Source organism: Lynx canadensis, chromosome A2, assembly GCF_007474595.2.
Source record: "Lynx canadensis isolate LIC74 chromosome A2, mLynCan4.pri.v2, whole genome shotgun sequence".
Taxonomy (NCBI): domain Eukaryota; kingdom Metazoa; phylum Chordata; class Mammalia; order Carnivora; family Felidae; genus Lynx; species Lynx canadensis.
In genome coordinates, this window is record NC_044304.2 from 82466964 (window position 1) to 82492992 (window position 26029).

Here is a 26029-nt window from a genome sequence, read left to right on the forward strand (position 1 = left end):
AAACACTGCAGAAAGGAGAATATATAACATAGAAAAACTGGGATTTTATTGAAGAAATTTTATGAGAGATTGATGTCATGGAAGTTTGACAAATATAAAAGCTCTCAGGTTTTTCTTTGTCTGGCTAAGGAGCACATTCTTGTTATTCTGTATATTCTGAAAGCATCGACAGCAGAAAAGGCATTCCCCAGGTTTCCTTGACAAATAACACACTAAGTGGTAGCCCTGAGCCTTGAGTTTATGATCAGTCCTGAAGGAATAATAGTGATTTTCATTAGAATGTCAATTCTACTGGTTCCTCAGCTGTGATTGTAAGAAAATCTGAAGATCCCGAGATTTGAGAATGCTACCTAGGTGTCTGCCCAGACGGTTATGTGACCTGAAAAAGGAATATTGTTTTCAACCAAGTATACCATGTGTATTTGTAAGCAATGGTATTGATTCCACAAAGTCATATATACAAAGTCTTTTTAGTCAATGATCAGCTCTATGCATGTGGAGACAATTAACAAGCTGGCACCAAACTTTAGCAAACTAAACTTTCAATACTGAAAAGATGTCTGAAAAAGATTCAAGACAACCCACCCTGGCTCATGAAACTTGGCTATATTTTTATGGTTTCAGGATAGTTTCCTCAAAATTTAACTGGAACCTAAAATTTACTTTATTTTAAAATATTGCTATTAAATTTCATCCTGAGAGTACTGGAGATTTAACATGAACATTTGGTTTAATTTTTTTTCACCTTCTATACAGTTAACAGAGTCTTTATTTTTAAAAACAAAAAGAAAAGGTCATATTGTTAACCATACTACTTTTGAGATGCTCCTGCATGTTAAGCTGCTGGGTTTTTTGTTATATAAATATAATATATATAATATATTTGCTTTTATATTATAACATATATTTATATTTATGTATGTTACATATATAATATTAAATAAGGTAATTAAATACATTATTATTGGCAGACATACAAACTAATGAATGCCACTAAATAATGTCACAAAACTCACAAGAAAATATGCTACAAAATTTATTGTTTATTTACTCTGACTTCTTTGATATAAGTACTTTCTATGATTTATACAGTTATTTTTCATATAGTTTAAGCAGCTTATATGAGCAACACAGCTTTTATATTTAAAATATTTTCAATCAACCTCCATCATTACTTATTTTTGACAACATGAACAAGAAACAATACTCATGTGTAAAACCATTTTCTTTTCCTGGGTATTTTTGCCTATTTCCTATAAATGTGGCAATAAGCAACTAAATGTCTTAGCCATAATGTAGGCACATGTCTCAGCCTAAATTGCCTTAGGAATGCAAAGTAAAAGAAGAGATTTTAATATTTCTAACAATATAAAATATTAAGTTCTTAAGTAACTCTAGTCCACTGGGCATCTACAAGTAAGTGAAGGAGGAAGTAGAGGGTCAAACTACTAATGAACCCAACTTACTTGCTAATGGGAGACCTCAAGTATTTGATTGACTAAGCAGCAATGCACATATTATTACTTTTGTTTTTAATATCACTCACTATTACTTTTAATACAGTAAAACTGGATTCATCTTTGAACTTACTAATATATACAAATATAGTTCACACATACAATGGCTATGAAATACATAATTCCATTAGACATAAACTACATGCCTGTAGATGTCACTTAAATGTATAAATGTGATCATATCAACATGTTATTTATTTATGCTTTTCAATGCTACCGTTCTCCTTTTACAGATAATTCTACTGAGGTTCACAGATACCAACAGAGTTATTTAGTATTTATAGTGGATAAGTAATAAAGCCAGATTTGGAACTGAGACAGATTCTGGTTCATGTTACAGTGCTCTTTCCACTGAAAGATACTTCCTACATTCAAGCTTTTAGTGTCATCTATTGTTCATGTTTGACTTGAGTACACAAGGAGACTTTCCTATTGCAGTAGAGCTTGGGAGAGCAAGCACAGATCATATTTCCTCATATTTTCCTACTTCATCATTTTGCATGAGATGCAAGTGAAGGCCAGTGAAGTGAAGGAACTAAAAAAAAACCACACAGAGATAATGACAGGACTGCAACTCAAGTCCTGTGCTCTTTGAGATGTTATCTAAAGATGAAGATAATTTATTTGGAAGATCACAGCTTAGTCTCAGGAGGCCATCACAAGTATATTTCAGTGGGCACATACATATCTCTCAGCATCTTAAGAGTAGAATTAATCTAGATGTATCCTAACTTTTTATTTAGAAAATATGTTTCTAAAATTACCTTATTAAAGCTCTCAAACCAAAAGCAGTAGCTTATCAGTAATCTGGCATCCTAATGCATTTCAGCAACAGAGAAAAATGTGATGCAACAAGGAATAAAGTTAGCAGACGAGCTGTGCTTACCTTCATAAGTCCCGCTTTCTAAGAGAGCACCACTTTTCTCCAATTCCATAAAATCTTCAACGGTGATGAAAATATAGTCCACTCCAGGGACCTCACCCTCCTTATGTGGCCTTGTGGTGCCTGAATAAGGAAAAATTAAAAACAAAAGAAAGACTCTAAGTGATTTGTTGTTGAACTTTAGAAATACCACCATACTTCTGAATATTCAATAACACTTGTTTGTACATCCTGCGAGTTGGCAGCCTGCATTTGTCCTTCTGTTTGTTTGGAAACAGAAAATAGCATGGGTAAAGATTAAAGTAAATATACAAAGCATTCTTCTTCATCAAGCTTATAAAGAGTTCATTGCCATGGAATGCAATTGCATACATTTCTTACAGTGGAAAATGCAGACCATTGTGCCCTTTTTTGAAGGGGCGTTTGAATATTGGGCCAGAAGTCTGCTAGCTCAGGAATTTACATATCTCACTTCTATGAATAAACCTTTATTGTTCTGTAGATTGCCTTGCTATGACATAAAATACAATGGAAAATAGGAATGTTAGCAGCATGTCAATGTATCTTTCTATTTTCATGATCTGCTCCTTTGTAAGGGTACTTTTGGTTTTCATTTGTTAACTTGGCCCCCCAAAATAACTTATATTTGATTTAAAGGAATACAAAATCTTTACTATTACTTAAAATTAATTAAATAATAATTGGAATTGGTGATAATTATAATTGAGTTAGTATTATAATTCCAGTAATAGTTTCCTTTCTTTCCCTTCCCTTCCCTTCCTTTCCCTTTCCTTTATTATTGCCTTTAATTCTGACTGAACTGGGGAGCGAAATGCTCTGAGGGGTTGCTTCATGGGTCAACCACTCTTGTTTCCTACAGGGTAAATGGGACATCTGTGGCCAAGGTGACAGAAATATCAACCTGTGGCTCAGTGCATTTGTGCTAGAGAAGTCAGGCTTCCAGATCTGCTGTCCAGTTCATAAGGCAGGAATCAAAATAGAGACATATTAAAGGTTGTGGGTGTGTTTTCTGGTGCACTTTCCTCTCTGAACATGCCCTAAATTCTCTTCTTTTTCTATGCCACCTAATAAAACATTTTGTGTGGTCAGATTGGAATTTTCATAATGCATACAGGCAAATAGTTTATAGAAATATACAAAGGGCAGATATATATAAGCAAGTATTAATACATTGGCAGGATTTTTCACATTCAAAATTTCCTCCATATTCTCCATATACTAAAAAAAGTATTTTAAACCCTTAAATTTAATTTTCAGTCAATGAAATCTTTATCAACTAGACCATGAAAATAGCCAATTGGTTCTCCTTTTGGTCTGTTAGGATCAGATTTGAACTGCAGATGAAAGGCATAAACTCATGCCAGAATATACAATGTGCTAGTGAAATTGATTTTGTATAAAAATGAATAATTTCCATTGAAAATATTTTTTGAAGAGATTTGAAAGCATTATTTTCTAAAATTAAATTTTAGAACCCTTCTTTGGAGGTTGCAAAACAATTTTTTTCCATTATCACATTTAATGACTTTCCCCTAAATTTGTTACTTCATTTGTTTAACTGAGCCACATTTTGCAATATTTCCTACTGCTTTTATGCTATACAATATAAACCTCCCACACCTAATATGCACAGTGTTGTCAAATTAATGTTTCTATGAAAACCTTAACTTTCAATATCCTGACTTTTACATGCTTAACCCTTGTGAATTAAAAGCACATTAACATAGTTTTTGGCAATCAATTTATTTTCTGTTTATTTAGAACACACTCTAATCATTAAGAAAAATAGCATAACAAAGATTCCATTTTCCTTACTAATTTATCTGCATATTTCAGAAGCTACATGCTTTGATTAATTAAGTGCTTGCAGTGCGGTAATGCATTCCTAGCACAATATGAGCACAGGACCACATGCTTGAGGACAGTTCCTGAGTTTGCTTCTGGACTGGAATTACTTGACTACGCCAAACTCTAGTGGACATGTTTGTGGTTGTGATCTTTTGGAAGGACCATCAGTACTCTGGTTCACTGGGTAGGTTTTCCATCTCTATACTGCACCTCAGGACAATGCGACTGAACTCTTGCCTTGGGGATACAGACTCCTAATGGCTACATCAGTGTCACCTGTTGCTACTGACCTGCTTAAAGCTATTTGGATGGGGGCTCACCTACCTCACTGTGGCTTGAAGAAGTTCTATACTATAATTCTAAATGCTACAATTCCCATCTTTGACATTCATCTCATGTCTTCTTTTCTCATCCTCTTCATTTTTATAATTATAACCCCCAGGCTCTTGTTCTCTTTTAATTTCCCTCATGTTCACCAAATATGGCTTCAATTCCCTCTCTAAATTCTAAAGACTCTAAATTCTAAACAACCTAGAATCCCATCTTTCCTTTAGCTCACCTTCACCATTTCCCCACTCCTAATAAGCTCCCGAGTTCAATATTGGCTATTTCATTCATAGACTGTTAGTTGCTTCAGAAAACAGTGGACATTCATCCACTGAGAAAGCACCCTACAAATTCAGGTTACCTAATATCAGTTTGATTCAACTGATGATTGGCAATCCTTTTATATGTCTTCCTTCTCTGTCACAATCAGACCATTTTCTAATACTCAACAGCTGTCACTTTCAACAGAAGACATTAGTACATTCTCTTTGTGGTAAAGAAAGAGATAATCTGAAATCAAATTCCCCAAAGCACATCTTATTTTTTAAGTTTGTTTGTTTATTTATTCATTCATTTTAAATGTTTATTTATTTCAGAGAAAGACAAAGTGCCAACAGGGAGGGGCAGAGAGAAAGGGAGACACAGAATCCGAAACAGGCTCCAGGCTCTGAGCTGTCAGCACAGAGCCCAATGCGGAGCTTGTACGCACAAACCGGGAGATCATGACCTGAGTTGAAGTCAGATGCTTAACCAACTGAGCCACCCAGGCACTCCAAGTTTATTTATTTTGAGAGAGAGAGAGAGAGAGAAAGAGAGAGAGCAAGAAGGAGTTGGGGAGGGGCAGAGAGAGAGAGTGAGAGAGAATCCCAAGCAGGCTCTGCACTGTCAGTGCAAAGCACGACAAGGGGCTCAAACTCACGAAATGTGACGTCAAGACTTGAGCTGAAATCAAGATTCTAGATTAACCAAACAAGCCACCCAGAACCCCCTTCTCAAAGCTTCTTAATTTGTACTTTCGTTATCTGCATTCTCTTCACCCTTAATTGGAATCATCCATCTATCTTGCTAAAATGAATCCTTTCTCTTCTGCTTTCTTGCAGGTTAGTTTTTCTTTTTTCTTTTTAAAATCAGAGTTACATATGCAGATATTTTGAAGTCAACCATTCTACAGAGCTCAGTATTTGAATAAAAGCAGACTGTCATCACCACTCCCCAAAACCTTCCCTTCATCCAGAGGCAAAGACTCAACATTTTTAGCTGACTCTTTTGTTTTTACCTCCATCCATTTAAATAATTTATTTATGATGTCCTTCTTTCTTTTTTCTTTCTAATGTTTATTTATTTTTGAGAAAGAGAGACAGAGTACGAGCAGGAGAGGGGTAGAGAGAGAAAGAGACACAAAGTCTGAAGCAGGCTCCAGGCTCTGAGATGTCAGCACAGAACCCAATGCGGGGCCCGAAGTCACCAACAGTGAGATCATGACCTGAGCTGAAGTCAGACACTTAAATGACTGAGCCACGCATGTGCCCCCTCCCTTGTATCTTTGTGCATGTGTTTTACTTTAGCTATTATTTCCTGATTTCTTGGTAAAGCGAATGAGGAGTTAGCTGTTTCTTGCCCATGTTTCCTACACCTCACTTCCTCCCTCTCTCCTCCTCCCATTCTCCCAATAGCACAAACTTGTGTTTAGATGACTACTTAATGTTTACAATGGCAACAGTATGTAAATCTATTTCCACCTGAACCTTGTGATGTGGTAGTAGACTAATTTTCCTTTCTTGCATAACTTTTGTTTACTCTAGATTTAGTGTTTCCATTTCCAATTTCCCTTATATTAATGGAGAATTCAATTAATTAACACCTTCCTTGTTGGATAAATCAACTTTTAACATATACAAGTATACTTAATATTTCATCAGGTTTATCCTATTGAAGAAATTGCTCCTGGAGCCTCTAACCTGCTCCAATCCAGACCTGCTGTCCCATGACACAGCTGTCATCCTGGGATCATCTTTGCCATCATCCCGGGGATTCACTTTGCCTCTTCCCTGTGTCATACTGCTCTTTTCCCAGATCCCATGTCTCTTTTTGTGGTCTATTCCCTCGTTTTGGCAGAGCACATCTGCCAGAAGCTTTCTGTCAAAAGCTTTCACAGAAGCTACATTTTCTTTTCATGTCTGAAAAATACTTTATTCTATCCTTATGGTGGCAAATCGGACTCAGCATTTCAGGAAAATTTCATAATGAAAACATATTTTCTCCACCCTGTTCCTCTGTTAATGTCACCACTATTATTCTAGCCATACATGTTTTGAACCTTTCCCTCAGAGTCACAATCGGGGTGTCTGTCCCTCACTTGTTTATCCCATCTCCAAATATTTGGCAAATTCTGTGCCCTGTACCTCCACAATGTTGTCCTTCCCTTCTGTACTATCTCTGTTCTAAAATTGCCCTCCTGGACCTGGTACTGGCTATGTCACTGTTGTGACTGCCTCCCCCTCTTAGTTTATCATCGCACTCCCCAATTACCCTGGGAAAGCACGAGGCTGACCTCTAGTCTTGAAAACATAAGGAGAGGAAAATACTGAAAGTTTAAAAAGTCAGAAAAATCTAAGATTCTATTATTGACAATAAAAGGCGATTCTGGCATGCCAGGTTGTAGAGTCTCAGGATGGACTTTCCTTTATGGAACATGTGAGGAGAATAATTTGAGAAGTTTCCTCTTAAGAAATGTCTTCCTTTGAGCTTGTCATGTGGCATTCTCCTCTCTGGGTACCCCAAAATTTCCACCATTAGAATTACTCTTTGGTTTAGACCAAACAGAAACTATCTTTAAAACATAAGCTATAGTAGATGTGAATGTGAGCCAGGCAATGAAACTGCCTGGGTTTGGTGGAGCTCTGCCATTTGCTATCAGTATTACCTTGAGTAATGTATAACTCTAGTTTTCCTATCTATAAAATACAGCTAATACCAGTAGCATTTTGGTTGATTTGAAATCAAGACATTTGAAACCAAGAAATGAAAAACAATCAAGGATTCTTCAAATCAAGACAATGTCTGGAACATGTGAAGCACTCAAAAAAAAAATATTTATATTAAGTATTGTTGTTTGGAAGAGCAGAGATGACACCTGGATTTTTTTTCCACATGAATTCTTGCCACAAATATTAATTGAGCACTTACTATATGCCAAGTACTATTCAAGATACTGAGGATACATTTTTGAATAACACAAAGTAGGACCCTTTCTTTTGTGGAACTTATATTCTACCAAAGAGAGACAGAGAGTAAACAACAACAACAACAACAACAACAAAACATAATTAAAAAGTAAGTTATATAATATGCTATAAATAATTAAATTCTAATAAATGACCATAAATCATTTTCACCTATGGATTATTAGCAGGTTAATTACTTAGATTTTTAACTGTTAGTTTACACAAATGGAGCAAAAGCTTGAAGAGAAGAGAAAGAGAGAGAGAGAGAGAGTGTGTGTGAGAGACAGAGAGAGACAGAGAGAGAGAGAGACAGAGAGACAGAGAGAAAGAGAGAGAAACCATAAGGATCTGAGGGGAAATAGACAACAGTTGAGGGCTGCAGGCTTCCCAGGGGCGAATGCTGGCTTGGAAAAAGATCTCTGGGAGCCAGCAAGAACCTACTTATATTTTGGAAAGAATCACTAAATTCCTAAAGAGAAATTTTACGTATTTCACATATTGCTTGTTTTAGCTTAGGTCAACTGGCTTACACATTGGTGCCCAATACAGGTATTTTTGAACTTTCAAGGTTATTCTCACAGGATTGATAAATAGGACAGTGCATGATAGGCTCTGATGACTAGCGTATGTACACACACAGAGACATATATATCACCCCAAATTTTTAAAACAGGGAAGTGTAAGCATGGTGTAGCAGAAAGGTTTTCAAAGTTGGAATTCAGAACATTTGCATTCTATTTTGGTTTTAATAATTTAGGTTTGTGGTCTTGGATTAAAACATCATTGAAGTTTATTTATATATTTATTTGTAAGAAATCTCTACAATCAATGTGGGGTTCAAACTTACAACCACAGGATTAAGAGTCACATGCTCTTCCGACTGAGCCAGCCAGGTACCCCGACATATATATGGTCAACAGACACATGAAAAGATGCTCGACATCACTCATCATCAGGGAAATACAAGTCAAACCACAAGTGAGATAACATCTCACACCTGTCAGAGTGGCTAAAATGAAAAACACAAGACACAACAGGTTTTGGTGAGGATGTGGGGTAAAAGGAACCCTTGTATACTGTTGATGGGAATGCAAATTTGTGCAGCCACTCTGGGAAACAATATGGAGGTTCTTCAAAAAGTTAAAAATAGAACTACCCTATGATTCAACAATTGCACTGCTAGGTTATTTACCCAAAGAATACAAAAATGCCGATTCAAAGGAATGCATGCAACCTGATGTCTATAGCAGCATTATCTACATTAGCTAATTACAAAACAGCAAAACATTTTTATGCTGAAATAAGTATAGTTACTTTCCCAACTCAGTTACCATCCCAAAGGATTATGAGAGGTGACAGTGAAGCAAGACTCACCAGTAATGGAAAGTTGTCCCCCTGTGTTAGGAATAGAGTGGAAGCTAGTAGAATAAAAGAGGAAATACAGGTGATTCATCATATAGCTAAAAGCTGAAGCTCCTCTTCTTTTAATGCTCTTCTATATTTGGTTGGAACTTTCCTAAGTGGTGTTTAGATAAGTGCAAAAGAAATTTTATTATCCAGATTATGGCTTATAGATTTCATTCTTTGTCTCCCGGACCACTCCTCCAAAGGCAAAATAAATGGAAAGGAAATGGAGGAAATGCTACTAAATTGAGTCTTTGCTTTATCTCTGATCGCTTCATTTCTTAAAGAAAAAACAACATATTGAATAATTGCCAAATTAAGTACTGTATGAATAACACCTTCTTCATAAGTTAATAAAAGCATATAGTATTTCTGCTCAAAAGACATGTCTAAAGAGAATGAATGCTCCCAAATGGTTAGCTTATTATCGATACATAGTGAAAGCATATCAAGGTCGCTTGTCATTTTGTTACCATGGCAACTGGGGGTGCCAAAATGGATTTTATTGTTGTTATTATTATTATTCTACTTCGTAAATGAAGGAACATTGCTCCTTTTGCCTTAGGAAGGAAAGAGCATGATGTTTGTGGTAAATATAATTCTGAAGCACATTTTGCCTCAGCCTTCTGATATGTTCTGATTTTAGCGAAATGCTTAAAAAAGCAGTCACTGGATTACAGAAAGGTATTACTACCTAGATGACGGTCAATGCAGTTATCTATTGTAATCTATTTTGATGTGCAAAATGTTCTACAGTGTCCATTACACTATAGGCACCCTATACACATTTGCTATAGAAATGGATTTGGAATCAATCATTAATAGTCAATGTGTTCTAAGCAGATGGATCACTGTGTGAGAATCTGAGAACTAAATTATTTTCTTATGCATGTTTCTGAATATATTCTCTCTTCATTCCTCGTGTTTCTCAACTGCAAGCTGAAGGAAATAAATCTTGACAGCTACAGTGACTTCCTCTAGATTCGACCTTTAATTAACTTACTCTTTAAGATTTCTGAAGACACTGCTTTAGTTTGTCAGTTACTCATTAGCAAGTGGGAACACTATCACCAGATTTGTGTGTGTGCTTCCAATAAAAACATTCAGGAGATTCCCTGGCCAATGCCCCTAATCAATTTTTATATAATCTGCTTAGATCTTGGGTTTCATTGCACTCATTTTCAATCATATAAAATCCAGAAGTATGATTTCATACAGACATAGAGTTAAGTTAGCAAGGAAAATCATTTAGTTTGGGTCACTGAGCCCTATGTGGTATAGATTATAAAACAATGTGAGCTTTATAGATTTCTTGTCAGCTGGTGGGGTGGGTTGGGTTAAGGTCAAAAAGCAAAGTCTGCAATTTGGTTCAATTAATCACCTATTAGGTATAAGAATTACTTAGTGCCTCAATAAAACACTCCACATGTTTTATAAAATATTAAATATTTGACAGTTTCATGTGAAATATATCAGTATTCGACTTAACAGTGTATTACTCTAAACCTCAGTAATTATTTCAAAACTCTCTTATCCTCTAAAGTAGCAAGCTGTCAACTATTGTTTAAAGTTGCATTTGCATAGTTAATAATGTTCTTCATTTTTCAGACAGAAGTTTTTGAAGAAGAAAGCTCTCCTTGAATATATCTGGATATAAAAGTTCAGACTAATGTCTTATACAGCACCAATTACTGTTTTACATCTTAAGAGTTTGGATTGAGGCAGTATCATACCCAAACAAATGGCTCCTGAAATGTACGATACATCAGAATCACATGCAGAACTTGTTAAACACAGATTGAGGGGTGTCACACTCAGAGCTTCTGATTCAGTAAATATTAGGTGGTGCCTGAGAATTTAAATTTCTAACAAGTTTCCAGGTGCTGTTGATACTGCTAGTCTAGGGACAAGGATTAGAGAACCACTCACTGCTCTAAACTCACTCAGATCTCTAGAAACCCAAACTAAAAGCAATATGATATCTCATTATTAATTTAACTACAACAGGTCATAAAGTATGTGGTTTGCGACCTTAGAATTCACTCTAGGGTAATTGATAGCCATGTCCTGGGTTCAGAGGAAACAAGCCATTCTTCATTTGTTGGTATATAGGTATATCACCGCTACTGAACATTGCTTTTCCATAGTTCTCTTTGAAGTTAATTGAATTTGGAAGACAATGGACAAATCCCCACTTAGGTTTGCTCATAAATAACTTTCATGATTATTGGAAGTAACATAAACGATCTCGGTTCTACATATACAACAATATGGCTTAAATTCTGAAGACATAGGAGGTTTGAATATAGCTCACCAGGAGTGATAAACAACAATGTGGCAAGAAAAAACAAGTATATGATGCAGACGACTTCTTGGATTAAGAAAATACTATGGTAGTGAAAAAAAGGGGACAAATATGAAAAATTTGTGGATCTCTAACAAACAAGACAAAGTAGCATCTTCTTATTTCTCCATGCCAAGGTATTTGATTCACTAAATGTTAAATTACAGCTTGTCTACAACTATACTAATCAGACTAAATCAGGGAATGGGCATGCACTGTGGAATTAGTGCCCATAAATCTCTCTGTGGGAACAAATTATTTAGAAAAACATATCCTTTCATCAATTCCATAATTTCATCAATTCCAAGACTTATACAATTATGTCTCTGGTGTAAACACTAGAGAAAACAAGGGGTGAAGGTGAGAAGTGTCTTTCAAAACTCAAAGTTTATCTTACTGTCCTTATCACTTGAACTGAAAAACCCATGATGCTAAGAAAGAGAGATAGGCAATGTGTATGTAACATTGTGTGTCAACTATACTCAAATAAAATATGTATATTTAAGAAAGGTAAGCAATGTTTGGGTGATTGCTTCTGAAGCTGATGCATGCATATACATTTTGACTTTTAAGGCTCCTCCACTAAATGATCCTACCTAATTATTGGCAGTACCAAGGCATCACTGACTGCTGGTACACAAGCATCTACCCACTGAGGAAAAGCTAGGGCAAAGTGAATGATTTCCTAACTGCACAGCATTTGATTTATCACTCTTTCAGCAGCAAAGAAATCACAACCTGAATCCTATCCATTCCTTCACATCAAAGCCCATCTTCTCCACCCGGTGCCTTGCTGAGAAAACTTAGTTGCACAATTAACTTTCCCCATCAAAGTTTTGCCTTTACCTCACTTGCATTCATGGTCCAGAATAATCCACAGCTCTTGGATGTAAAGACACAACAAGATAAAATGACCCACCCAAGTAAAATCAGATTCCTAAACAGTTAACTTCTTGCTTTTTGATCCATTCTCACAATATCTAAAGGAACAGGATAAAGGGACACTGGACTCTCACTTATAAAATACGGTAACAAACCATAATCTCAAGATTCTTGAGTTGATTATTAATTTCCTGAAATTTTTAACAGTGTGGAAGAAGATGAATGCCCCTTTTGTTACCAATTAATTCAGTTTGAACTTCTGATTTTAATTCTTCAATACTTAATTTAGATATGTTCTATATCGGGCATTCTATAGGATTAATAAAAAGAGGTTTTTGATTCCCTATTTTACTACTTAATAGATAATGTCTCGAGATTACATGCCAAGCTAAAAGAAAAGAAAGATCAGTGACTTTTTATAGAAACAATATATATTTAGTTTGAAGCTTTTATACTCTCCTCATGTAAAATTAATTTGGGCCAGGACTAAACTGCATAGATACGCCAGCTCTCTGAGCAATGCAGAAACACTCTGTTCTTTGACCTTCATTGCATAGAAGGTTTAGTGGATCATAACTTTATCATTTTATCTCTATTAGAATCTTGCAATGACATTAACTTTTACTATCACCATATGTCTCTACGGCATTCTATATTCTGAAATGCCCAAGGTAGATGACAGAATACAGAGCCTACAGAGTACCAGAAGATCCAGAAGAAGGTAAGAAGGCAGTTAACTATTTGGGGATTTCAAAACATGAAAATGCTTTTCAGATTATATGGCACAAATCACATATTTGAGTGATCAAATCTATTTGTTGAGGTTCTCAAGAATATGCACATCAAATTATCTTGGAGGGAAGACAAAAATATTATTATCATATTATTTATAGGAGAAAGTGATAGTCACATTCACATTCTACATTTGAAAAGAAAATTATTATTATCTGGTATAAAGATTAGCATTTACATGATAAAGTTGTATACAAAAAATATACACATGCATATAAGCTTTAAATTTAGGGCCAAAAAACTAGCAAAATATATGAAAATAAGACAAAGAAAAAGGGAATTATCTTGGGTTAGGCAATTCAAGTATTTGATTCTGCACTGCATTACAGTACAATATTGAAAATAACTTAGCTAAAGGGCTTTCTCTAGATGAAACAGTCTGCTAATTTTTAATATATTCAATAATACATTTTTGAAAACTTCTATTTTATACAAATGTATCATTTGCCCACATACATATGAAATGTTTAAGAATGAGTAGTATCTAATAGAAAAAAGAAAAAAGGTGTGCCTGATAAATATAGCAAAGTAAGGAATTGTATGAGAAGTTTATTTGTGTAAATAACATCAGTAAGTACGAATAATTATTGAGTCCTAACCTTGGGTGAGGCACTTTTCTCTGCATTTTGCATGCATTAGCTCTTTTACTTCTCTTAACAACTCTAGAAGGTGAATAGCATTCTACCCATTTTACAGCTTGAGTAACTTGCCCAAGTCACAGGATTGCTAAGTGGCCAAGTCAGGATTCAAACCCAGTCAGTGTGACTGCAGGAGCCAGGTTCCTAAGTAACAGGGTGCTCCCTTCTCCCCTATGAAATGTTCTAAATAGATTTTGTTGTGAGACATGGATGGGGGTGGCAGGTCAAAGTGGTGGGGAATATGCTTCACGGATGGTGGATGGGAGGCCATCATTCAGAGGACATTCAGATACGTGTTCTGCCAGAAGAGCATAAGGAAATCAGGAGTCAAATATCCTATGGAGAAGAAGGGAGAAGTAAGGCATTCTCTAAACTGTTGCTGAGTTAGGGTAAATAAGTATATCCAGGAAGATAATTCAGAATGATGAGAAAGTAGCTGAGGAGCAAAAGGAGAGATATCTTTGGAAAGAAAAGCCCAAATTTGTAAAATTGAAAAGCTACAAACATTTTAAAAGAAATGAATAGAATTCTGAGCAGAAGAAAAAGTAGTAATTCCCTCAAACTAGAGAAATTACAAAATATAAGAAATTGGATAAAGTTTTACTTATTCAGAGTATATGTCCCTTTTTACAAGTCACATTACAAGAACTTCAATGAATATTTATTTGGTGCCTACACTGGCTTCCAGAAAGATGAAAAATGAAAAAGAAAATCCATCATTAAGGAGGCTTCACGTTATCAAGATACAGACAACTGCAGCCACCAGTATAAAAATTACTTCAAAATAGCACTGAAAATGACAAATATAAAATATATTTTAATATCCTTAAAAGAGATGATTAAAGCAAAAAATAGTAACAAAACATAGTGGGGTTTATAATATACAGTGAATTAGTACAAAGACTGGGGGAGGGAATATAGTTTATGTGAAGTGGCCTATCACTTGATGGTTGACATAGAAAGTTAAAGATGTATAAATTAAATCCCAAAGCAACCTGTGAAAAAACACATACACAACTGAAAGAGATCATCAGTTTAGATTAAAGAGCAAGTCCTGACTATATGCTGCCTATAAGAAACAGATTTTAAACAGAAAAACAACAAAAAGTGAAAGGTTTGAAAAAAATACGCCAAGCGGTAATTAAATGAAAGCTGGCATGCTATAATAACATCAGAAAAAGTAGATTTCAGAGCAGAAACTATTAACAGCAATAACGGGGGTCATTTCATGATAATAAAAGGATTGATTCATTAAGAAGAAAAAAATCCTAAATGTTTATACATCCATCATAGAGATTCAAAATTTATGATGCAGAAACATAAAACCACAAAGAGAAATTGACAATTCCACAATTGTCCTCAGAGATTTTAACACCCTTCTTCAATAACTGATAGAACAAGTATAGAGGAAAAGATACAGATCTGATCAACACTAGCTACAAGTTTAGTCTAACTGGCATTTATAGAATACTTCACCTACAGCAGCACAATACACATTTTTTTTTACATGCATATGGAAAATTTACCATGATAGACCATATCTAGGCCATATAACAAGTTTCAATATTTTAATATGGTTCAAATCACAAAAACTATGTTTTCTGAACACAATAAAATTGAATTAGTAACCAATAACAGAAAAACATCTAGAAAAGCCCCAAATATTTGGAAACTAAAAAACATGCTTCCAAATAGCCCATAGATCAAGGAAGAAATTTTAAGAAGTAATTAGAAATTATTTTGAACTAAGTAAAAATGAAAACATAATGTCCCAAAATTTGTGGGATGGTACCAAATCAAGAATTAGAAAGTTATAATCCACAATATCTATATTAGAAAATAAGAAAGGTCCCAAATCAATGATCTCAGGCACTAGAAAAAAGAAGAGCAAATGTTGGTTTGAAAACTGACCCCTGTTCACAGAGGTCAAGGAGAGATGGAAGAAACAGGCAGGTCACTCCAGATTCATAGGTGGCAGGTTTAATAAGTGAGGGAACTTACATAGGAGGCTGGCCACGAAACAAGTGGATCCCTGTGCCTGCCTGCTAGAATATTAAAAATTTATATAGAAGCCTTAAACAGGTTCAGTTACATATACCATCCAAATGGTCTCAACAACACTTTGCTCTCTCAAAGGCTGCTCCTTGAAAATAGCTCCCCCTGTGGGAACCCTGGGCAGAAGGCACATTTCAAGGACAAGGGAGGGGTGAGGAGCCTCTGATTGCCTGGATTCTGCTCCCAGGTCAACCAGTGGTCACATCTTTTTGATGACTTCCTCCAACAGTAAATTAAACCCAAAGTAAGAAGAAAGACAATAATAAAGATCAGAGTAGAAGTCAATAAAATGAACAGAAATCAATATAGAAACAATAAAACCAACAGCTGCTTCTTTGAGAAAATCAGTAAAATTGATAAACATCTACCCAGGTGGATCTCAAAAAAGAAAAGAAGACACAAATTATGCAGATGAACTATGAAAGAAGTAAAACAACTAAAGATTCAAGATATGAAAAGTTTATTGAGATCATGACCTGAGCAGAAATCAAGAGTCAGTCACCCAAACGACTGAGCCACCTAGGTGATCCCCTCTTTTTAATGTTTATTTTCTATGTCTTTTTGTTATTACTTCCAAAGACACAACAGCTATAACCTGAAATATGGCCAATAACCAGGATTTTCTTTCAACATCCTATCAGACACTTTTCACTAGTCTTTTACTTATTTCAGCTTCATCTAAGAAGGGAGCTCTTAATTCTGGTTATGCATTAGAATCACCTGGGGAGATCTGAAAATCAGAGGCTCCACCTGGGATAGATTAAATCAGAATTTTAGGGTAGGCAGCCAGTGGCTGCTTCCCAGGTAATTTTAATGTCCACAGGGTTGTGGATCTCTGGATATAATCAGTAATTTGGTTTATCATTAGAAAGCTGAATGCTTTCATTAACTTTCAATTGATTCTTATCTACTGTGAAAATTTAGGAAGAAAGGTAAATTTGTTTTGATTCCAGGAATTCTGATGCCTGCCTCTTCCATCTGCTATATAATTTTAGGTCTACTAATGTCAGTCTAAGATATTTTGCTATAGAAATTCGATACATTGCAGATTTACACAACTTTTACCCTGGGTGATCAGACCCAAGACTTTAAGAGTTCTGCAAGCTCATACTCTTACACATTTTGACTTCCTACATAAAACACTGTCAGGTTAGCCCCACTGTGGTGATTAATTTCCTTTAGCTGGAACATTCTGACTCGTTGCCACTTGTTGATTTTGAGTGCCTTGTTAAACATTGTGTCTGTCGGGCAGGGGCACTTGTCTTATTTCTTATAGTGGCTTGTTGAAAGAAACATTATTCTCTACTGTTCCACATTTGGTCCTCTTTCCTGGGAGTGTATGAGTTGTAACCAAAAAGCAATAAGATTTTTTTAAATGTATTTTTATAAGATATTTTTAGCAAAACTGTCAAAGCTTGAACATAAACATGAGTATTTACATCTTAGGAGACTATGCACTAATTCCAATGTACTACTCAAGTAATTTTTTTTTCTTAAGTTATTCTGCTTTTGGAATTGCTTTTGGATTCAGTGGCACCTTTTGTGAACATCTATCATGGCAAAATTTCATTGTCTGAGGCTGAATTTGGCTTATAAAGATAGCAACTGAAAGTCCTTCAGATAGAAATCTAGTGAATTTTGTGGAATGCATATTAAAGAAGTTAATACCATCTAGTTCAAAATAGAAATATGATTAAAAATAAACTACTTTCTTTGAAACTACACCTGACTCTGAGAGTAACTGACAATTTTTTTTTTCCACAGCAGTTGGTAGCAACCCAGCCATCAAATTATCCCTAGGGTAATAAAGTCATGTGTTTTGGCATAGTCGTTACTCTTGTTACCGTCATAAAGTCATACAGATGGGGATGGTGGTATACAAGGAAGGGGTTAGCCTCTGGACTGGTATAAATTATTTAACTTCCCTAACTCTAATAGTCCTCATTTGTAAAGTGGGAATAATGCCAAACATGTGAAAATGCCCTGAGGATTAAATTAGAGAATATTTTTAAATGTTTTATCCCAACACTTGCCACATGCTGATGTGCACAAGAGTCTCCTCATGTCTCATTAAGATGAAGTCTTGGGGCACCTGGGTGGCTCAGTAGGTTAAGCATCCGACTTGGGCTCAGGTCATGATCTCGTGGTCTGTCTTGATCTCTGTGCTGACAGCTCAGAGCCTGGAGCCTGCTTTGGATTCTGCATCTCCCTCCCTTTTTGCCCCTCCCTCCCTCTCTCTTTCTCTCTCTCCCTCCCTCCCTCTCTCTCTCTCTCTCTCTCAAAAATAAAATAAACATTAATTTTTTTTTAAAGATCAAGTCTCTGATAAGCAGGCCTGGGCATGGCCTATAATTGTACATTTCTAACAAGCTCTTAGGTGATGCTGATGGGCTACGCCTGGTGTTGGAAGGCTTTAGCCCAGCCTGTACTAGGCAAATTGGTACCTCAATAAGGGCTAATTTCCCTTCCTTCCTGTAAGCCATGTCTCCATATTTGTTGCTTTAGGGGTTTGGATTTTTGTCAACAATGTAACTATTAATACTACTACATGAAAGAGCCTGCATGAAAGAAAGTGACTCAGGATGCGCATAATAGAAATCAGATGAGCCCCCATGTTCACGGGCTTAATATATTCACGCAATAATAAAAGTGACCTAGGTTCCTATCTTCTGTACTTCCATTCCAAGGGGTGGATAGACAAGCATCTGGGGCTCTAAGGGGGGACCAAAGTCTCATGGTGTAGTGGTTTCCAAAAGCAAATGTCCCATGTGTCATTTCCATGAGAGGGGGCAAAGAAACTGGAACCAAAAGAACTGAAACCAGGCAAAACTGGCTTTCAGGGTCAGGTATTTTCACCAGCAAATATATCTTGAGTCAACAGTAAAAGGAGAGAGAGTCTTAAATGAAGTACCTACAGGGGAGTACACAGGCGGAGAGGAAGTTGTTTTTGTTATGAAATTTATTTTATGGGCAGTTATAATGAAAATGTATCTTTATCATTCCAAGTCACTGATGATATTCAGCGGTAGTTTTTGTCCTCCCTTCACTAAGGATTGCTGCTGGCTATTAATCTTTTCAAACATAATGAAAGATACAACCAATCTAGGTGTATTGAAATAAAATTAAATCCTACTCAGCCCTAAATATTCTGCTTGATGTGACAGGACGGTGTCTGGCTAACAAGCACAGTAGACACACAATAGTCACTTTGTTTCTCTGTACCCAGATAGTGTCACCTCACGCGCCAAGCAGCTACTTGAAAACAATCAAGAAACAGATGCATTCTCAGTGGTGATTTAGGGAGTTCTTGCAAGTAGGCTTTCAGCAATCCTCGACAAGGCACCTTCATCATATTTCATGAAGCTTGAAAAACACTCTGTCATCTTTTAAGATCCTTAGTACTATCTCTCACATCATGTTATTTCAAATCAATCATTCCATATCCTGGAAACAGTTCCTCCATGAGGCTCTGAAGTAGTTTTGATCCAGCAATAATATTTTTACTGATAATGCAGACTCTCCAGACTCTGTTGAACACTTTAAGTTGCTTTCAGATAATCCAGGCAACAACACAAACTATAAAAATAAATACAGATACATACACACACTTAAACTTTCTGCCTTTGCATTTGGCTCACTTGGGTAACAGAAACAAAAAAAGAATAAAACAAAAAAAAAATTTCCCTGCTAAGTTAATTCCTTCGATGCTTACATTGTCCTGATTCACTGGATAGTCATCACTCCTGTGTTTCAGATTGTCCACTATAGATCCTCTATGTGCTTTGTTTTTAACTCCCTTTCTATTAAATATGTTCTAAGTATACAGACTTATTTTAAAGTATAGCCAAAGATTACTTCCTGATTAATAATAATAATAAACATATTATTACTATTATTTCCTTAATGTTTATTTATCTTTGAGAGAGACAGAGTGTGAGCAGGAGAGGGGCAGAGAGAGAGAGGGAAACACAGAATCTGAAGCAGCTCCAGGCTCTGAGCTGTCAGCACAGAGCCCGACGCATGGCTCAAACTCACAAACTGGGAGATCATGACCTGAGCCGAAGTCAGACGCTCAACTGACTGAGTTACCCAGGTGCCCCAATAATAAACGTATTATTACTAATAACACTTCAGAAACACTGATTGTAAAGTCAACTAAAAATCTGGGTTCTTCTATCTTTTGACATTTGCATAGGTGAAATGTCACAACAATGACAAAAGAGAGAGAGAGATACTACATTTGCTAGCCAGATAAGCAACCTCACTATTTTAGGAACCTACCAGAGGTATGAGCACATGTATAAGCATTCTTATAAGACTATATGCCTGAAATCCCAAACACAAAATGCTTAATTAACAAAGACATTGTTTTTGCAGTCTAATTTTGCAAAGTAGAAAACTTACAAATATGAAAAAATGTTATCAGAAACCCAACCAAGATAAGTACTCTCATTAATATGATTCTTTCAATAATTACAGATATAAAAGAGTTGGGGTTCCAGCCTAAAAATGGAATATATTATGGTCACTCTATATGTAGGTTTATTGTGCTAATTAGGATAAACTAATGATTGGAGGCACTGATAGATCCTAAAATACTTTAATCAAAGTAATGTTGAAATTTATGTACTTTTAAGGTCAAATATGTCTTGAGTATGAGGATCCTTTTTAAAGTGGTAATTTGTATATGGTGCATATTCTTGCTGTCTGGTAACCACTGCCCTGATCTGAAGTGTAAAAGTAGAGGCAAAAAGGGGCACCTGGGTGGCTCAGTTGGTGAAGTATCTGGCTCGTGATTTCGGCTCAGGTCATGATCTCATGGTTTATGAGATTGAGACCCACATGGAGCTCTGCACTGACAGCATGGAGCCTGCTTGGGATTCTCTCTCTCCCTCTCTTTATGCCCCTCCCCTGTTCATGCATGCTCTCTTTCTCTCAAAATAAATAAATAAACATTTTGTTTTAAAGTTTATTTATTTTGAGAGAGACAGAGACAATGCAGGTCGGGGAGGGGCAGACAGCGAGGCAGAGAGGAAGAATCCCAAGCAGCCTCCGCACTGCACTATCAGCACAGAACCTGATGTGGGGCTGGAATGCTATAAGTGGTGAGATCATGACCTGAGCTGAAACCAGAGTCAGTTACTTAACCAATTGAGCCACCCAGTCACCCCAAAAATAAACTTTTTTTTTAAGTAGAGGCAAAGACAACAAAGAGCTCAGAACCTAAAAAGAGAGAGAGAGGAAACATAATCATCTGTTCTATGACTAGATGAGACACTAAGGACCATTTGAAACATCAGAACTGTATGTCTTAGGGGCACCTGGGTGGCTCAGTCGGTTGAGCATCCTAAGCTTGGTTTCAACTCAGGTCATGATCTCGGAGTTTGCGAGTTTGAGCCCGCATTGGGTGCTGCACTAACAGTGTGGAGCCTGCTTGGGATTCTCTGTCTCCATCTCTCTGCCCCTCCCTGGCTTGCACTGTCTCTCTCTCAAAATAAATAAATAAACTTAAAAAAAAAGAACCAAAAGCCTATATGTTTAGGCAGTTTGCATATGTACATACTTTACCTGAAGAGCATTTAGAAATTTGTATTTTACTTCATAGTAGCTACATATAGTAATACAAATTTTTAGTTGCCTTTATGAAAAATCTCTCTCACTCTGTTTCAACAAACAACTGTTTAGTTTCACTAGCCATCATTTTTCCAAGTAATGGGGAAATACCTACCCTCAAGCTGTGGGAGAAACAGGAAAGCAAATAGACATTTCTGCAGGTTAGCATCCAAGACCTTCCACATTTGAATTTTCCCACTGTATCTCCAGTCTCAACTGATTTCTTAACTTGGACCAATTGTAACAACCAAACTAATAGGCATGCTTTTTATCTCACATTACTTTAAATTCCCTTTCCCATCATATCCTCCATATAATATACTCTGCCCTTTTACATTCCCTTCTGTCCCCTCCCTTCTCTTCCCTTCCCATCCCTTCTCCTCCCTTCTCTTCCCTTCCCTTCCTATACCTACCCAAATCCATCAACTTCTTTAGGTGCTGTAAATATCTATCATAAATTTGGCTAAACTCTTAGTGAATTGGTGCTATGATAATCATTCACTTGCTGAAATTAACAGTAAACCAAATTCTTGTTTACATCATTTTGACTTTCAGGTCGCCAACAATAAGACAACAATTTATTCAGTGAAGTACCTTCCAGGATACATAATATTGAATCCAGCTCTATCTCTATATCTTCCCCTATCTTCTATCCATCTTCACTAGTCTCTTAGTTCTAAATTTTCTTTTTATTCATCTTTGTAGCTCCAGCATCAAACACAGAGAATATTGGATAACTAGTTATAAAATAAATGAGGAAGAACTAGATAATGAATATTGCTCCTTAAACAGTACCCTGAAAATTATACGAAACTGTTCAGTTGAAAAGGCAACCTAACAGTTTTACAGCAACAAGGTCAAAACCAGAAAAACCAATTGGTTAAACAGAAAGTTTAATTATCCGAAATTATCCTCAATCCCTAGCGTTAGGGTCAACACATGTTAGCATGTGTAGTGTATCAGGGTAGAAGTGAAATGTAGAAGTGAAGAGCATGAACTCTGGAGCCAGGTTACCTTTGTACAAATCCTGGCTTTGTCACTTGTTACCTGGGTGACCTTGGCAAGTTATTTAATCATCCTGTACTTCAGTTTCTCCACCTGTAAAGCTGTCATAACAACATATTACTATCCTCATAGTGTCGTTCTAGGGATTACATGGGAAAATATTTGTAAATTGCCTAAAACTATATCTGGCACACAGTTAATACTCTGTAATATTGTTAAATAAATAGAAAACATCAGTACCTTCCAATCTAAGTCTTGAATAAATCTGGTCTGACAAGATGCTCTATGCAATTATACATCAAATAGGTTTTGAGAATGTTGCATTTTGTGGAGAGTCACAATATAAATTTGTAAATTCAAAGCTTTAAAAATTTTTATAAGGGTAGCCCAAGATAGTGGCATAGGAAGACCTTGAACTCCCCTATCCCCACAGAGACACAAAATCTACAGCTACATATGTTATAATTCCCATTGAAAAATAACTGAGAACTAGCCAAATAGCTCCCTCCACAGGGATAAAAGGGCCACACTGAGAGGGGTAAGAGGCAAAGACACAATCTTGCCCAAAACCCAACTCTTGCATGGCACCTGCAATAGGGAGGGATCTCACAGCTCCAGAGCCTGTCCCCACATCAGGCCCCCAACCCTTTGGACCTGCACTGAAGATACAGGACCACAAAATGTCTGATTTTGAAACTAATGGGGCTTACGTTCAGGGTTTACAGGGGGTCTATTGGGATGTGAGATATTGCCTCTGAAGGGCAGGCAAGCAGACATGTCATGGGACCCAGCATGAAGGTAGTAGTTTAAGAGGTATTATACACAAAGAAGATGGCTTTGCTAATCTTAAAGCATCTGCTAGAAGGTCAGGGACTACTTGTAACTTTCTTTGGGGATATGGGTGCTGAAGAGAGCCATTCTTGCATTCTCCCTATATTTTTCTAGGATAGGTGAGCATGTGCAGACATAGCCTTACTAAAGCTGCTGACATACTCTATCCCGGGTGTTCTTTCCTTGTCTGCTAAAGCCCAACTGTCTTCTGCTCTAGCGCCTTCCCTTAGCCTTGCTAAAAAAAGCTAGTGAAAAGCAAAGTCCACACAAGAGATACTCTTTGATCACCTGGCCTTGGTAGCCACAAGGGATGCATTTCAGGGTCCCAGGGACTAAAACAATAGGAAAGACAGTTCTGGGTAGGCTATCACACCCCAGGCATTACACAGACAACAGAATGAAACACACCCTCAGGCTTTATGTAAAAAAAAAGCTCTTATACTTCTCCTGGAACTTCAACCTGAGCAACAGGATTCAGGTTTGCCATACATCTGGAGGCTACAAAGGGGCCCTCAGGGAAGGTAGACAGGGAGACACCATTTTTGAGCCCTCCCTTGGTCTCACCACAGCTGGTACCTCCCAGAAAGGAGCCTATACATTCATCAGAAGTTCTGATTTTTGCAACTGATGCCCAGAAACATCCTCAGATCCCCTAATTTGGAGGTCAGCAGGGTTGATGATTGTGGTCCCACAGGACTCTATATATTTGTATACTTTAAAAGCTGCTGTCTGAGAATGTGGCTTCCAATCGCCCTGCAACTAGATGCTGACTGAGAACACTCCCTTTGGAACACTGGCAGGTCTTGGCACACCCTCAACAACTGGGACCTACCAAGAAAAATCTGGCTGCTTAGATAATCACAAAAGGTTCCAGAGACAAACAGGAGCTAGGATAAGGTTGCACGATATGGCTCCTCACCTACACAAGGGCACTCCTTCATGACTAGGAGAGGTAGCTGCTTCACCTAGTACATAGAAACAAGCACAGAGTCAAGCGAAATGAGGACACAGATAAATGTGTTACAAATGGAAGAATAAGTTACAACCTTAGAATAAGACCTCAATGAAACAGAGATAAGTGATCTACCTGATAACTCAAAGTAATGGTCATAAAGATGCTTACTGAATTTGGGAGAAGACTGGATAAACAAGAACTTGTACAGAAGTACAAGACAGAAAATATAAGAAAGTACTAAACAGAATTCACAGAATTCATAAAGGAATACAATAAGTGGGCTGGAAATACTCTAGAAGAATTCAACAGCAGAATAGATGAAGCAGAAGAAGGATCAGTGATGTGGAAGATAGGGTAGTGGAACTCAAACAGAGCAGCAAAAAGAAAAAAAGAGACAAAAAGATAGCTCAAGGGACTTATAGGATAATGTTAAGCAAAATAACATTCAGATTATAGCAGTCTCAGAAGGAGAAGAAAGATAAATGGGCAGAAAACTTTTTGTGAAGAAATAATAGCTGATAACTTGCCTAACCTAAGGAGAATCATTCAGGTGCAGGAAACACATGAGTCCCTGACAAGATGAACCCAATGAACACTGCACCAAGATATATTATAATTAAAATGTCAAAAGTTAAAGAGAGAATCTTAAAAGCAGAACAATAAATGATTAATTAACACAAAACAAAGGAGGCAAGAATATACAACGGGGAAAGGACAGTCTGCAATAAACAGTGTTGGGAAACCTGGACAGACAATGCATAAGAATGAAACAGGCCGCTATCTTATACCATAAACAAAATGGATTAAAGACTCAAATGTAAGACCTGAAACCCCAAAAAGTCCACAAAACATAGGTGATACTTTTCATGACACTAGTCTCAGTGTTGAATTTTTGGATCTGCCTAAAAAGCAAATGCGACAAAAACAAAAATAAGCAGGAGTGCCCTAAAAAGCTTCTGCATAACAAAGGAAACAATTAACAAAAGGAAAAGGCAACTTGCATGGGAGACTACATTTGCAAGTCATATAACCCATAAGGGGTTAATATCAAAAAAACAAAAAAACCTATACAACCCAACACCAAAAATGAAATCTAATTAAGAAATGGGCAGAAGACATGAACAGACATTTCTCCATAAAAGACATCCAGATGGCCAAGAGACACATGAAAAGATGCTCAACATCATTCATCATCAGGGAAATACAAATCAAAACTACAACGAGATACCACCTCACAAGTGTCAGAATGGCTAAAATCAAAAACACAAGAAACAGTAAATGTTGGTAAGGATGTGGAGAAAGAGGAACCCTCTCTCATTGCTGGAGGTAATGGAAACTGGTACAGCCACTATAGAAAGCCGTATGGAGATGAAAATAGAATTAGTCAAAAAGTTAAAAATAAAATTACTCTATGATCCAGTAATTACACCATCTACAAAACTACAAAACTACAAAAACACTAATTCAAAGAGATATATGTACCCCTATGTTTATAGTAGCATTATTTACAATAGACAAATTGAGGAAGCAGCCAAAGTGTCCATCAATTGATGAATGGATGAAGAAGATGTAGTATACAAATACAATGGAATATTATTCAGTCATAAAAAGAATAAAATCTTGCCATTTGCAACAACATGGATGAAGCTAGAGTATAATGCTAAGCAAAAGAAGTCAGTCAGAGAAAGAC

At 36.5% G+C, this 26029-nt stretch overlaps 1 protein-coding gene across 1 annotated transcript in view; it reads right to left on the reverse strand.

The window, feature by feature from the left end:
- Positions 1–26029, reverse strand: part of MAGI2 (membrane associated guanylate kinase, WW and PDZ domain containing 2) — a 1350333-nt gene that overhangs the window by 600047 nt on the left and 724257 nt on the right. Inside the window, 1 exon segment of the mRNA XM_030307841.2 lies at positions 2404–2523. Coding sequence (XP_030163701.2) covers positions 2404–2523 — 120 coding nt within the window.